This window comes from Diceros bicornis, chromosome 13 (genome assembly GCF_020826845.1).
Source record: "Diceros bicornis minor isolate mBicDic1 chromosome 13, mDicBic1.mat.cur, whole genome shotgun sequence".
Lineage (NCBI taxonomy): Eukaryota > Metazoa > Chordata > Mammalia > Perissodactyla > Rhinocerotidae > Diceros > Diceros bicornis.
This window is the reverse complement of record NC_080752.1, coordinates 33,048,174-33,064,605: the sequence shown is the minus strand read 5'-3', so window position 1 is coordinate 33,064,605 and position 16,432 is coordinate 33,048,174. Positions and strand designations below refer to the sequence as shown.

Below are 16,432 nucleotides of genomic sequence, written 5' to 3'. Positions count from 1 at the left end.
CTCCACCTGGACCCAGTGTCTCTAACAGGCCTCTAAAGAGTCTCATTCCCAAACGACACCCATTGACCTCTGCAGCCTCAAACTCCAGAGACGTAGCTCACCCATGATCTCTGGACCATGAAGATCTAGAAGAACTGTTCTGACTCAGCCCTGCCAGCAAAGCGCATTGCCCAAGGAAACAGCGGTCTTCAACAAGAACGGGTTGCAGCTGGGAAAGGGAGGGAGCGAGAAGCCCTTGGGCAGACACTTTGCCTAGAACAGAAACTGCCCTCAAGATGCCGACATGCACCTCACAGCAGATACGAGGCTTAACAAAGGCTGGCCAGCACTGGGCACTGCCCAGGTGGGCGGGCAAGCGGTCTGGGGCTGGCAGGGCAATGCAGAGCTGGCCCGAATCCTCCTGGTCAGCGTGGGAGCCGTTAGCCCCTGAGGCAGATCTCTAAAGCCACCCTCCTCTGGGAGATCCAGCCAGAAAACAGCCCTGCTTTGGCGGGACTGGCTGGAGCCCTCTGGCCCCTCTCTCCCCTAGACGCCACCCAGGGCCATCCCAGCCTGTTTTGCCTCTGAAGGAAGCCAGTCTCCCCCAACGTGCAGTCACCTGAACTATGAGGAAGAAAGAAAGGGTGTGCCCTTCCTTCTTCTCCACTGACCCCATCGCCCAGACCACTCCTTGGCAGGCGCACAGATTCCCCAGATGATTCAGAGGCAGGGGAGCACGACGCAGTGCATGGGTCCTTCTGGCAGGAGACAAGAGGTCAGCGCTCAGGATGGCACCAAGAGGTCGCATAACCAGAAAAGCCAGGCTGAGGGATGCCGCCCAAGCACAAGGACCTTCCAGAATCTGCCACAGACCGTGGGCATGGACACGTGAAGAGTGGGCCGTCTCTCTGCTCTTCACCCACTTCCTGAGCACCTACTGGGTGCCCGCCCTCTGGGCCTGGCACATGTCCCGTCTCTGCTCCGTCCCTCTTCCCCAGCCTTGCTTACTGCTTAGCAGCAGGAATGGGATTAGTCACAGAGATGCAGAGACAATACACTCAGACCCTGACCGTGACAGTCCCAAAGCCTCCGTGTTTTCCATCTCATGCCTTCACCTCAGGGCCCATGTTTTGAGCACCTTGCCAAGTGCTGAGCCCAGTGCCAGACACCGGGTGGCAGAGAGAAGGGTTAACAGCACCAGATGGCCAAGGCCCACCTAGCTGTCTAGCTGGCCCCGTCTCCAGGGCGGCTAAGAGGGAAAACTGACCAAGAGAAACCTGGTCCAGCCTCTTCCCGAGGCTTGGCAGGGGTCAGGGATATTGACTGGCCCTGGGCCATCCCCCTCCTCCTGCCTGAGCCCACGGGTTCCTGCTAAAGACCTCTTTCTTTCCCTGGGCACCGTGCTCTGCTGGCAAGGCCTGAATCAGCACAATTCCAGATCTTCATGGGCCAGAGCTCGTGGGTGAGCAACTTCGCCAGAGTTCAGGGGCTGCAAAGGTCAGTGGGCTCAGGGCTGCTGGGTTGGGCAGTGGGTGTTACAGGTCCTGAGGTTTCTCTCTGGGCTGGGTTGAGAGAGGGAGGCCCAGAGGCAGGCAGAGGCCCAGCCAGTGTGACCCGGTGACATGCTGTTCTCTTACCACTTCTGCAGTCAGCTGGCAGCGTTGGGCAGCTGTCTGGCTTTCCCAGAGGCTGGGTTGACCCCTCCCCACATAGGTAATTTCCCTGCATTCTGAGTATGCTGCTCAGGGTGTGCTACAACAGGGGCTCCTGAGAACACACAGCCCAACCCTCCCATCTTCCAGACGAGGCCTACCGGGCTTGGGGCAACACTGATGGAGAGCCCTGGACTCCGGCCTCCTGACTGCCCGCTCCGACGTGCCCCACTGCCTCTGACTCACAGGCCCAGCCTGTCCCCGAGATCCCCATCACAAATGATTCATCATTAAAAACAACTGTTAACCATTTAAACAAACAGCAGCAGGCTCCCCGTGGGGCTGTGTAGGGTACTGGCTAGAGTACATGGGTCCTAGAGCCAGGCACACCTTCCTCGGTTTAAATTCCACCCGCCAGCAAGTTACTTCCTTGTCTCTCAATCTTCTCATCTGAAAAATGGGGAGGAATATCTGGGATAATTCGTGGGATTTGTAGCCCATGCATTCCTGGCCCATAAAAATATTCAATAAATATATATATATATATATTATTTTAATTATATATACATTAAATATAAATATTATTTTTTAAAATGTTATGGAGCCATTGGATTTTAACCTCCATCTTTTCTCTACCGTACTACTTGGCCCTGAGCTGATTAGAACGTTCCTTTCTAAACTGTTCTGAGTTTTTAGCTCAGTGGGCCAGAAAATGCCTCTCCTCCTTTGATGCCCCCATGTCAGGCTCCGGGCACGATGGCCAGTCCAGCTCGCCTGGTTGTTAGCAGCTTCTGTCTCAGCCGCTGGCCAGTCCCTGTGGTCGGAGCTATTTAAAGAGCTGGGCTGGTAGCTCAGGCCAAGCACATGTAGCTTCGGATGTCTGGGCTCTGCCTGTTCCTGGAACGTGAGCCCAGAAACCACGGGTGCCGGGCCCTGACAGGACAGGGCTCTGCAGACTGTGCTCTTCTCGCCCACCGCTTCCTCGCAGCTGGGCGGCACGGTCAGCCTGGCGCCGAGGACTCTGCCCACTCGGGCCTGGGTCACCTCTGTGACCGCAGGCAGAGCAAGAAGGCAAAGCTAGAGGCCACCTGAGTGATGGGGCCTGTGGGGTACTGAAATGTGCCCACCCCAAAACGCCCAGCCCCAGGACTCCTAATCCACCTTACCCTCTTTATAAACAGCTTTATTGATTATAAATGACATACAATGAACTGCACATATTTATCGTGTCACCATTTGCTATGGTCTGACATAAGTCCACACCTGGAAAACCACCACCATAATCAAGACAGCGAATGCATCCATCACCCCAAAAGTGTCCTCCTCCCCTGGGAAAGCTTGCTCCTGCCCCTCCTCCCACCCCCAGGCAACCACTGACCTTTCTGACCATACGGATTAGTTTCCATTTTCTAGAGTTTCACGTCAATGGAATCACACAAGACATACCTTTCTCTCTGGACTCTGTCACTCAGCGTGACTACTCTGAGACCCGCCGCGCTGTTGCATGTATCAACAGTCTGCTGCTTTATAGCTTACGACAATGGACAAGTCCACTGTAGGACACAGAGTCTGTTTATCCATTCCTCTGTCGACGGACACTCGGGCTGCTTCCAGGTTCTGGCTATCATGCATAAAGCTGCCACGACCATTTGGGGACAAGCCTCTGTTGGGTATCTATTTCCTAGGTGAGTAAACACCAGGAGTGGAGAGGCTGGGTCACATCCTCTCCCACTGTAAAATTCCTACATTCCCACAGTATTACCATGCGGTTTCGTTTCCATGACGTTCACTGTTTACTGTTGGCCTTCTCCCTCTCCTCTGGGGCAGATGGTATTTTTGCAAAGATGGACACGGTAACATCTCCCATACCACACGCTTTTCACATGTGGAGTCTGGCTGGCCTTGGGGCTCGCCTGTCACCAAGAGAATGTGGCAGAAGTGATGCTAAGTGACACCTGAGGCCAGGCCATAAGGAGCCCTGCAGCTTGCACCTGGGTTTCTTGGCACCGTCCCTGTGGGAGCCCTGAGCCTCCATATAGGAGGTCTGACTACTGCGCTGGAGGGGCCACCGCTGGGTGCTGTGGTTGTCGGTCCCAGCTGAGCCCAGGCAACCCCCAGGGCACCAGACGTGTGAGCGAAGCCGTCTTGGACTCTCCTGTGGAATGCCACTGCGGGACCCCTGCTGACGCCACGTGGAACTGGAGAGTCACCCAGCTGAGCCCCACCAAGACCCAGACACACAGAATCAGGAGATGGAAAAAAAGTGCCATCAAGATTTGGGAACAGTTTGTTACACAGCAGTAGGAACTGACACACCCTTCTCAAACATAAGCTCCAGGAGAAATGGATCTTTTCTCTTGTTTCTCACAGACATACTCCAAGGGCCCACAACAAAGCCTGGCAAATAGTAAGACCTCAACAAGTGTTGGTTGAATGAATAAGTGAGAGGGTTCTAGGTAAGATTTTATTAACACTGAAGAGATTTTCTACTGATCAGAAACTAACACTGGTGCAGCAGCAAGGGATCCTTGTCAGGCGTGGGACTTCAAATTCAAACATGGAGGCCTGCAGGCTGTACGACACTCTCAGAGCCTCAGTTTCCCCAACTGTAAAGTCAGACTAACTCCACCTACGTCGTAGGGTCGTTCTGAGGATAACGTGAAGATGAGGTGTGTGGAGGGCTCGGCGCAGGGCTGGCCTCGAGAGGTCTTCGATCAGGCTTGCTAAATCCGAGTGAGACTGTGTCATCCCTGCTCCCCCGCCCCCACCCCATGGTTCACTCCAGCCCACAAGGCCCTGCTTCCTCCTTTCCTGACCGACCATCAGCCTGGGCAGCTCTCCCAGGAAGGAAGCTCATCCCCACGTCCCTGTCTGAGGACAGGACAGCATCCCCTGGGCAGCCAACTAGGGCTGAGGAGAGTCATGGTCAAGGCCCCCATTAGACTGGACCCTGCGTCCACGGGCACCGAGCACCCCAGCTGAGCCTGGCCGCCCCGGAGTGCGGGTGTCCTGCACCACCTCAGAGGCCACCTCTGAAGAGGACCCCTCCCCGACTCAGGCCAAAGCTCTTCTCCCAGGATGGAGGCCAGTGTGGCTTCCATTTTCCTGCCACAGTGCAGGGCCACGTTCTGACCCCGTCACGGCGGGGTGGGCACAAGGACCTGCCGCGGCTCCAAACAGAATTTAACAGGGTCTCGGGCAGTGCCTTTTGAAAGGCAGCTTGAGAGCCTGGCTTGTCTCTCCCTGCATTCTGTTCTCTTTCAGCTGGATCAATCTCTGACCCCTCCTGGGAGGGGAGGGAGGATTAATTAAAAGTAGAGGCTCAAGGCCTGCAGCCCTTGCCGGCACCTTAAACACGGCCTCTGCGGCAGCCGTGACCACTGACATCTCCCGGGGCTGAAGAGTTCACTGAACAGCAGAGGGAAAGAGGCGGAGCGGGAAGAGAGGCTCCAGGCTCGTGTGACCGCAAGACCTGCCGTGAAGCCTTTCTTCTCCAGGACGACTCCCAGAGCGAAGGCTGGGAATGATCCACAAATGCTGGGGCCTCCAGGGGCCTCTAAGTGACACCCAAGAACCCTGTGCTCCCAAATCCAGACCTGCTCCTCCCTCACTACCTCACTCCCTTCCTCTTTACTGCCAAGACTACCCCTAAGGCCCTTGGAATCAAAGAAGCATCTGCCAAAAACAGAGGTTTGGAAACCAGACTCACTGGGGATCAAGTCTTGGCCCCCAAACCTACTAGCTGGGAGACCTTATAAAAATCCGATTCTTAAGCTCTCTCATCCCTAATTTTGCAGATGGGGAAACTGAGGCTAACAAACACTACCCATCTAACACGGCTTGCTGGGAGGATGGATGAGCTCGTGCACACAGAGCAGTTTGGAGAGTGTCCGGAACGTTCCAAGGGCTAAATAAAGGTTGGGTGAGATGACTATTACTCAAAAGCAATCTGCTGTGTGCTCACACCTCAGTCACCCCAACCACAAAATCGGGTGCACAGTTCTTTTCTGAACAGGGAGGAGAGGTCGGGCTCTGGTCATGTTTCCAAAACAAGCATCAGGTACGTGTGGGGTGAGTCCCAGGGCGTGTCTGTGTATTTTCAAACAAGCCAGTCTTTTGATTTTTCTCAAGATAAATGGAAGATTTCCATGATTAGAACATTAATACATAGTGGAATCTACTGAGAATTGAACCCAAAGTGTTGAAGGAGAGGCCAGAAGGGCACTTGTTTGGGGGGCCGAGAAGGGGATTCTGGCCTGGGTGGGCGGGGAGGGTGATGGGGACCCTGGGGGAGGGGACCGAACCGGCTGCCTTTCCCACTCAGAGTCAAGGGCTCAGTGTGACAACCCCCAGATGGGATGAGAGGGGACACCAGTCACTCAGGTACAAAACCCTATAAAAAGCAAAGGAGTCAAAAGGGATAATGTTGCTGCAACGTGATGATTATCAGTCACCAGAACCCCAGACTCTCGGACAGATTCTGTTTAAAATGCTCTCTCGGGCCGGCCCCGTGGCTTAGCGGTTAAGTGCGTGCGCTCTGCTGCTGGCGGCCCGGGTTCGGATGCCGGGCGCGCACCAACACACTGCTTCTCCGGCCATGCTGAGGCCGCGTCCCACAGACAGCAACTGGAAGCATGTGCAGCTATGACGTACAACTATCTACTGGGGCTTTGGGGGAAAAAAAATAAATAAATAAAATTATTAAAAAAATAAATAAAATAAAATGCTCTCTGCAGTGGATTCATGGTGATGGCTGCCAACGACCCCGCCTCCCTGCACCCACAGCCTCGTGGTGTCCCCGCCCACAGGATGCTGGGCTTGGTCATGTGACTTGCTCTGGCCAATGAGACACCAGCAAAGATGATGCAAGAAGTGGCTTGAAAAGCACTTGCGTGTGCCACGTTCCACGGTATCTAAGATGCTGAGGATGGGGGCAAGTGGGTATGCGGGGACTCTGCAACTCTTCTGTAAATCTTAAACTACTCTAAAAGAAAATTTTTATTATTAAAGAAAAAAAGCACTTGTGCGTTAGGACGTGTGCCCTTTTGGGGACTCAAGCGGCCACGTGAAGCAGCTAAACTGCTGGAGACAGACGGCCCCGCCGGCAGCTGCAGCCGAACAGCAGAGGTTCTGGCACTTCTTCCACTGGACCGTAAATTATTTTCACCCGGATCAAATTTGGAGTCTAGGAAACCTTCATGGGGGATCTGTTAACAGTATTTAAAAGCAGTCAGTAGTATACTAGGAAGAGGTTTTATCTGTAGAGTTAAAACTCTCTGGAAGCTTCCACTGAATTCCAAGGTTTGCCAGCTCAGAGTCTTCCGCATCAGGGCTGTGGGACAGAGGGGCTGGCTCTGGGTGGCCCCCTGCAGCAGCCCTGAAGGCCATCAGGCTAGACGGCCTAAGACACGGTGGTGGCTTCTGCGTATGACTTATTGAAGAGGAGCCCCAAATTCAATGCAGGGCGATAAGCTGCCCAGAAGACGAAGATGTCTTTGATGGAAGGAATGAGACAAAGAAGGGAGTGTGGATGTGGGAAGGGAAACAGGAAATATTAAGTCTCTTTTCAAACCCACACAGCGCTGTGGACACAAGGCTGTATGCGTAAGGAAGCAGGTGGGCAGAGCCACCCCAGCATCGATGACACATCATTCTATTCAACAGCCACCTGGGCCACCTCCTACCCCACTGTCTGCAGCCCTGGTGACATCTGCAAAGACAGCCAGGGCGTGGCTGCACCTGCCGGGAAAGTAAGGATACTGGTGTCCCCTCCTGCCCAAGGCCTAAGATGGTCTCCGCACCCTAGAACTCTTCAAAGCAGGAATGTCTGTGGCAAAGATTCTTATCTGCAGGCCTACTTGGCCACTTAAAAAAACATTATTCAACCAACCTGCACTGAGTGTGCTGTGGGTTCCAGGCAGGTCACTGGCATGTGTTCTGAGAAGGGCCTGGGTCCTATTTGCCTCTGAATTCTCTGCCCTACAGGCACGGTCCCACGGTGGGGAAGTTTTCAGGGAACGCTTGTTGAATGAGCAAATTAAATAATAAGGCTCAGTTCCTTCCAAGAGCTTGGTCTAGGGCAGGTGACTCACTCTGAGGTAGGGAAAAAGTCCCAACAGACCTTATTCCTTCTGCTAAAGAGAGGACACTTGGGCATCGTTTCTTCTCCCCCATGCTCAATGATCCTATGCTTTGTTCAGCCAACGAGGCCAACTCTGTGCTGGGGGCTGTGCCCCGCAGGAGCCTGGCAAGTGGCAGCCCAATAGGAAACAGACCTCTCCCACTGCGTGCTGAGTCCTGAGGGAGATCAGCATCTAGGGCTGCAAAGGACAGGGGGAGAGGCCCTCATGAGTTTCCCACTCCTGCTGTAACAAATTAGTAGCTTAAAACAATACAAATTTATCATCTTATCGTCCTGGAGGTCAGAAGTATGAAATAGGTCTCACGGGGATAAAATCAAGGTGTGGGCAGGGCTGCGTTCCTTCTGGAGGCTCTAGGGGAAACTCTGTGTCCTGGCCTTTTCCAGCTTCCGGAGGCCATGTGCATTCCTTGGTTCGTGGCCCCTTCCTCCATCTTCAAAGCCAGCACGGCGGGCGGAGTCTTCACGTTCAATCTCCAACCTCTGTTCTGTCGTCACATCGCCGTCCCCGACTTTGACTCTACTGCCTCCTCTTCCACTTTGAAGGACCCTTGTGATCACATTGGGCCCACAGGATAATCCCCCCATCTCAAGGACATCCAATGAGCAACCTTAATTCCCCTGTGCCACCTAACCTACCATATTCACACATTCTAGGAATTAGGATGTAGGCATCTGGGGCGGGCAGGAGGGGGCGTGATTCTGTCAACCATAGGCCCTGAACTATCAGGCAGAGAAGGTCCAGGAAGCTTCCTGGAGGAAGCGGAGCCCGAAATGGAACACGGAGATATGGTGACCATCAGAAGGTAGGGGGAGAAGGAAGAGTAAATGCAGAGACCCAGAGGGGAGAGAAGGGAGATGAGCCCAGGCACATCCAGGAACCACGTGTACATAACCACACATACGTCCACGGGCCAGGAGAGATGAGGCTGCAAAGGCAAGGAGAGGGTGGGAAAGGGAAATGGGGACACCTAAAACACCCCACTTCTCACACTGCCTCCTCCTGCTCAAAATTCCATGAACTTCTGGGTATGGCCCTTGAGGTTCCCGTGATCATCTCCCACCATCCCCCTACTGCAGAACTTCCATATGAGGTTTCCCTTCCCACCTCCATACACAGGCTGGTCTTCTTGCTTTGCTCAAGCTGTTCCCCCTGCAGTAATACCCTCTCTGTCCCTGCCAGCATCCCCTAAGGGCTCCAGAGCCACCCTGCTGAAGTCCAAACTCAGCTCTAATCAAGTACTGCTGTGTACTCCTGGCACATCCACAGCCCACCTCATAGGCTTGTTGTAAGTATTAAATGAGCTAAAGTGGGTGGCATATAAGTGCTCAAAAATGCTAGCTGTCACTACCACCACTACTCCGATACCATTTCAGGGGTCCATGAGGAAAACTATTTGCATAATAACACTACGATGCTATTTGCCTTTTCTACCTTGTTAGCAATTACACTGTTGGTGCAAAAGCAACGCTGGGTAAAACGCCGGCCTCTTAGTGGAAATCACGGCAGCGGCATCAAACCATATTAGCAGTCATTATGTTCTTTACACCATGCACTACCAGTTGGGAAAAAAAGGGACAGGTTTACTTAAGAGTGTCCTTAACGAAGCAGTACAAGTTACTGATTTTATTAAAGCTTGACCCCCGAGCACACATATTTTAATAAAAAGGAAGTACATTTAAAGCTCTTTTGCTGCAGACCAAAGCACAATGGCTGTCTCGAGGAAACACATTTGTGCGACTGTTTGAGTTGCCAGCTAAACTAGCCACTTTTCCATAGAACACTATTTGTACTTGAAAGAAGTAGTCACTAATATATTAACTATGGTATCCGGCAAAGTACTGAACTAAGTTCACAAATAAACTAAGTGAGCCTGTTACTTCTAGGAAAACAACTGCCCATATTTGTTGCCAATGATAAAACTTGAGCTTTCAGGCAAAAATGAGAATTTTGGCAAACTTGATCTGCCACTATGACTTTAACAGCTTCTCAAGACTTAAAGACTTTTCTGATGAGATTGGTGGTGATGTTAACAAATGTGACGGGTTTTTTTTCGGTGAGGAAGAGTAGCCCTGAGCTAACATCTGTGCCAATCTTGCTCTATTTTGTATGTGGGTCGCCGCCACAGCATGGCTTGATGAGTGGTGTGTTGGTCCACGCCTGGGATCTGAACCTGCGAACCCCAGGCCGCTGAAGCAGAGCACGCAAACTTAACCACTACACCACCAGGCTAGCCCCCAAATGTGACTTTTTGATAGTGGATAATGACATATGTCAACACTGCAAAGATCTGCATCACTCAGTGAACCAATATTTTCCAGGTGATCCATGTTAGGTGTTAAAAAATCATGTGTGAGCACAACATCCATTCAAAGTGCCAATTAGACCAATGGCTTTGACTGTTGTTAACAGAGCTCAAAACCTTCATTAGATAAACTTTCAGATTCCACACTGCAGCAAAGCTCTGAGAAACTACCACTTGGTGAGTTTTGTATGGCATCAAAGAAAAATACCCACAATTATCTAATAAGGCAATTAATATATTTCTCCCTTTACGTAGCTGAGTGATGCCAGATTTTCAACCAAAACAACAAATCAAAGTAGCCTGACTGAAGGAGCAGGTATGAGAATTCAGCAGTCTCTGTGAAGTCAGATGTTAAAAAGTTTTTGCAAAAATGTAAAACGATGCTGTTCTTCTCACTCAAATCTTATAGCTTGGGAAAATAATAGTTATTTTTCATTAAAAAATAATTTTATTTATGTTAACACATAATGGGTTTATTACTGTTATTTTATAATAAATTATTGAAGATTTAGACCTGTTCTCAGTTTTAATTTCTAAAACAGTAAATACCAATAGATCTAAACCATATAAACAAAAGCTCTTTGGGGCCTGCTCGGTGGCACAAGCGGTTGAGTGTGTGCGCTCTGCTTCGGAGGCCCGGGGTTCGCGAGTGCGGATGCCGAGTGTGCACCGACTCACTGTGACACCGTGTGTCATGCCATGCTGTGGCGGCATCCCATATAAAGTAGAGGAAGATGGGCATGGATGTTAGCTCAGGGCCAATCTTCCTTAACAAAAAACAGGAGGCTCATGGTCAGATGTTAGGTCAGGGCTGATCTTCCTCAGCAAAAAAAAAAAAAAAAAAAAAGCTCTTTGGCGTCCTCAATTTTCTAAGAGTGTAAAGTCGTCCAGAGACCAGAAATGTTGAGAAATGCTACCCCAAGAAACAGATTTACACACACACATCTTTAGTGTGGTGTGACATAAAGGCAAAAACGAAAAGAAAAAGTGGAAATGACTTAAATGTCCAATAATAGGGAAGTGGCTAAATAAATTATGGTGCCTCCATTCAGCAGAACATTACGTAGTCATTAAAAATTATGTTTTTGAAGAGTATTTATCGTTGTGGGAAAATGCTCAATACACTCGATATGCTGCTAAGTGATTAAAAAACGAAAGAAACAAATCTTCATTATCATCATTTCTGCAATGCCTCGATTCTCGGAGAAATCAATGACACTTGAGGAAATCAACAGACACCCCAAAGGGGTCCCACAGGCCACAAGCCCCCCATGTGTGTAGGGCTGGGGTCATGCTGGGACTCTGGGGTATGTTTGCACACATGATGACACCATTCTTTCTTAAACAATCGTTCAGGGCTTCCACCTTTAAACTCACGGCGAAACCAAAATCTCAAACCAAACCTTCCCAGACTCATCCCCGAAGAAACAAAGCAACTTTCTAAACCCTGTTCTCCCCAAACTTGATTCTTTGCCAGAGGTTGGAACCATGGGCTGATGTTTTGGGTATTTGCTTGAGTTCCTAATTCTCTTACACGCTGGAAAATTTCGGTCTCGTCTAAACCCAGACTAAAGACAGGGGGTGGGCATGTGGGGACCCACCCGAGTGGAAGTCTCTGGGGGACTCTGCGTTTTCCCATCGCAGGGACACTGGCTGTTAACAAGTGTCACCCAACATCTGTCGCTCACTCGGCTTGTGCAATTATTCTCCTTCTCCTCATTACGAGCATATAAATCCCTTTTCATGCCCCAGCCTCCTTCTGCCCACATCTGTCTGCAATTTGCTCACCACGTGCTGTGGCTGGGGAGGAAGCATCTTATTTATGACTTTGTAGGATGCCAGGCAGGATGTTCGGGGCGGCTGAAGGTGTCCACTTTACTGCTCTTTGGGAATACCGACCTTGAGCTTAGATGGGTTTGGGGGGTCTAAGTCTGGGCCACTCCTAATGGGAACCAGGAGACCAATGTCTCCAAGCAGATCCCAGGAGGTCCGCCAGGGCCCCTCTCATCTGATAATCATTAAGTATTTGCACTAATGGTACTAGGCACTGGGCCAAGAACTTTATATCTCATTTAATCCTCATGACAACCCTCTGAAGTAGCTACTGTTATCAGACCCAATTATAAGAAAAACAAGTATTATTATTGTTACTCTCAGCCAGGGAACTATGGTTCAGAGAGGTTAAGGAATTTGCCTAAGGCCACACAGCTAGTCAGTGGTAGAACTGGGATTCAAGTCCAGATCTGACTCCAGAGTCTGCTGTCCCCATTACTGAGATACAAGGGCCTCCCATCTCTCTCAGCCAGGTCGACTTCATCCCCAGAGGGAAGATGAGGTGTGCTGGGGCAGTGGAAAAAGTTTCTGACTCTGCTGCTAGTTAGCTCTGTAACCTTGGCCAAGTTACTTAACCTCTCTGAATCTCATTCAGGCATCTCCACCCGTGAAAGGGGGTTAGCACCTCCTAGCAGGATTGGAGTGAATGGCCGATCATGTGCTTACACCAGTGCTGGCATACAGTCGGCGCTCCATAAAGCTTTCCTTTAACGAATACGGACCAGTCCTTGTTGATGAGATTATTGTTTCTATAAAGGAGCCGCCCCATCAGGCAGATCTCTGGGTCCCAGGGAGGACCATGGGTGAGATAAGAAATCTTACGGCACAGGGCTAGGAAGAAACGCCCGCACAGCTCCGTGCCATGTGCCCTAAAGAGAGAAGGATGCACATCACAGTAACAGCCAGCTCCCACTGAGCAGAAGCTGCCACCACCTTCACAGACATCACCTCATTTAATTCACCGTTACTGTCCCCTCACTCAGATCAGGAAACGGAGGCTGGAGAGGGCGAGCTGCCTGTCCCAGGAGCTGGGGAGCAGTGGGGTAAATGAGCCCCCCTCACTCCCCTGCCCATTCCTTTAGGCCCAGGAACAGCTGAGGGAGGTTTTTCTCCTCCTCTCAGGTCCAGAAGGGCGAATGAGGGGGAGAATTCTCTGCCTGGCCAAGGACATGGAAGGCAGGGTTCTCTGTCCCGGGAGAAGCGCTGGCACAGGTGGCTGAGATGGCATTTGGCTGCCTCCTGAGGCAGTCCCGACTCCACAGGACCACAAAGCCCAGCGAGACCACAGGACACCAACCTGCACAGCCCGGGCCCAGCGGCACTTCCTCATGGGAGATTCCTAGGACTCGAGTCTCTGTCCTGAGAAGCGGAAGGGATGTCACAAGGCCCCTGGGAAGCCTGGAGTGGAGGGCGGCTCGCACAGATCTGCCTAGACTGCTGGATGGTCGTGGAGAGAGAAAAAGCGTGCGTGCTCGGCACAACGACTTCCCAATCATGCCATGTCGGCTGGACCATAACACGTACCACCTGCCCGCGACAGCCTGGAGAGACCACCCAGAACACTGCCTGAGTGGCCCCACTGGAGACAAACCCCAAGAGAAAAGGGTCTGCCTGCCTCTGAGAGTAGCATGCATTGCTAGGAAGAACCCACAACGGTGCTGTAACGCCTGGCTGAGGGCTCACCTCTAGTGATGTCTCCCAGGCTTCCTGGGGGATGGTGAGTGGGTGTTGGACAGACAGCCTGCTTAGCCAGTGTGCTCACCTCGCACCCCTGGTCAGGGCAACATGGCAGAGCTGACGAACTGTCCAGAAAAATCCCCCCGCATTAGACTTGTAGCCGGGACATGGGAACCCAGACTCCCTGCACCCAGGCGTGGCCACACAACCAAGCTCTTGCCAAAGGGAATCTCTGGCTCTCGATTTCGGCTCTTTCCCCGGGTCTCTCCCAGGCCGAGGGGAGCAGAGATGCCCACCAGCCTGAAATGCTCCTCGAGATGGTTACAGAAGAGAAATAAACAGATTCTCTAAGCCACTCTGTTTTGGGGTCTCTTTGCTACAGCAGCCTGAAATAAAGCAATATACCTGCTTTGGCTTCAAAAATGAAGTATTCAAAGAGTATTTATTGTTCTAGAAAATGGTAAGTGGAAGCAGGTTGCTAAGTTTTATTGCCTTTTTTGTTTTCCAGGAGAATCAAAGACTCTAGGGGGGGTCATGAGCATCAAGGCAGACCCCAAAGGCCATTTTCTCCCCGAGTGTTTCATGCCGGAGGTCTCCGAGCACTGTTAGGGGATGGCTTCCCACCTTTCTCCCAAGCCCCTCGAGTGTAGGCAGGCAGTCCCTCAAGAGGGGGTGCTGTCAGCCGCTGGAGTCCCAGGTCAGCCGTTAAGGAGAGCAGGCTGCACACTGGGCCCACTGGTCTCCTCATTTCCTAAAGCAGTTTCTGGCCACAGACACACTGGCCACATGGTGGTTCTGGGTCCGTGGTCCATCTCGGGAAAAGATCACCTGGGCCCCCACATCACGTTCTCTCTGAACCCCCTCCCCACCAGGGGCTGGACACTGCACTTCTCAGAGGGGAGCTCCTCCGGACCAAGCAATGTGAGAAGAGTGACCAGGAGTGAAGTGCGGGGACGGACGGGTCCCCCCGCAGAAAATCCAGCACATCCACACTGTCCCATGAGAGGAGGTGCCAAAGGATCCCGAGAATGCTGAGTCAGCATCCTGGATCAGCAAAGATGCCCACCCACCATTCACGCCTCAGAGGGAGGCACCCCACGACCGGCCATGACGGAGAACGTGCGGTGGCCGCACGGGAGGAGGGAATGACATCTGCACTCAATCCCGTAAGACACAAAATTCCATCCAAAAAGGGACACGGCAGCCTCGGCTGGGGTCTCGGCTCTGGGAGACCCCCGTATCCACGCCACTCCCCCTGCAGAGGTGGGACCCCGCCTGGTGCCCCAGGCAGGGGAAGGGAGGGAACTGCCACCGACTGGTCACTCACCCTGCAAGGCTTCTTTGGCTCTGGCTAGCTCCTGCTCCTTCTGGGCCAGCTGGACCCTGAGCTCGGTGGCCGAGAGGACCTCAGAGGACTTGCCGCCCTGTGACTCCTCCAGGTCCTTCGTCAACATCTCCTTCATCTGCCGGAGAAGGTGAACTTCCTCCTGGAGCCGAGACACTTCTTCCCGCAGGAGCACTAGGGGAGAAGGGCACACGGTTAGCGGACAGGCACGCTGGCTCGCGCTGGCTCACTTTTCCTGGAGACAGTTCCAAGGTGCCTTGGCTTCTCCTGTTTGCCCGGCACTCAGGGCCTTTCCTACAATGTGTGCCAGGGAGAAAACCCCCAAAGCCACCACCTTATTCCAAAGAGCCCCAGCCTGCAGGGCGTGCCTGGGGGGATGCCCACCATTCTCTAGGGCTCCACTGCTGCTGTCACTGCACCCAGAGTGTCCACTCCAATGGCCGCTGGTCTTCCTCCCCACAAAGGCAGGAAGAAAAGTGAGCAAGAGCTGACAGAAGCAGCAGTCTAGCCACGGGCCAGCAGCACGCCGCGTGATGCTCTACGGGCATTAGCTCATTCAATCCCACCCAAACCTCCTGGGGCAGATACCGTCCAGGCCCCACTTTACAGACCAGGAAGTTGAGGCTCAGAGAGATGAAGAGGCTCCACGAGGGCATAAAGTTAGTGGGCAGCAGAGCTGGGATTTGAACCCAGACCTGGCCGACTCCAGAGCCTGAGCAACTAGTCTGACTTTCAGGAAACAGCCCTAAAAAGGCGCACTCAACACATCTCACAAAACACAGCCTTCAGGAGCCCGGCACCAGGCAGAGACGGGACTTCGGCATTCACACCCAACGTGCAGGAAAATGGGGTCTAATGAGTGGTCACAATGGCGACACCGTGGGCAGAGGTTTCCGTGGCACCGAAACCCAACCCCAGACACATGAGTGCCCAGGGATGAGGCCAAGAACGCGGCGTCCCTCAGGCCCTGGGGAGCCTGAAGGTATCCAGAAGGTGCACCTTTGTCGCACAGGAGTCCCTAAGCCAGCTCAGGCCTGCAGCACTGACACGCCCACATCCAGGTCTGCTCCCCTGAGCAACAACAGGCACAGAGCTGTGGAAGGCGCTGGAGGCGGGGGTAAAGCAGCCCCATTAGGCTGCCTTTACCTTTGCGACAGAACCCCTAGGACCGCGCAAACCCGGGCCAGGATGCTCACCTCAGGGATTAAAGGAGATTCTGACATTTCATGTAAGCAGGCCCCAAGGGTCTGGCCGCTGCCTACACCACTAAGCTCACGCGTGGCTCTCTCCTTCTTCCTCTCCCTCCCGCCACCCTGGGCCCTCTCGCTGCCACAGGCCAAGCGCTTTCCAGCTTCAGGGCCTTGGCCCCGGCAGCGCCCTCCACCTGGAACACCCTTTCCCCATTCTTCCTGTGGCAGCCTCCCCACTGTGACACGGGCCACACCACGTCCTCAGAGGGCCTTCTATCACCACCCTGTCTCATACTGCCCTGGGGGTCAGG

The 16,432-nt window shown here is 52.7% G+C and overlaps 1 protein-coding gene across 3 annotated transcripts in view; it reads right to left on the bottom strand.

Moving 5' to 3' along the window:
* The window catches only part of KAZN (kazrin, periplakin interacting protein), a 447,423-nt gene that overhangs the window by 106,462 nt on the left and 324,529 nt on the right, over positions 1–16,432 (bottom strand). For all 3 annotated transcript variants that reach the window (XM_058552953.1, XM_058552952.1, XM_058552950.1), the window contains exon 2: positions 14,914–15,105. In XM_058552953.1, the coding sequence (XP_058408936.1) occupies positions 14,914–15,105 (192 nt within the window). The remainder of the gene's footprint in view (positions 1–14,913; positions 15,106–16,432) is intronic.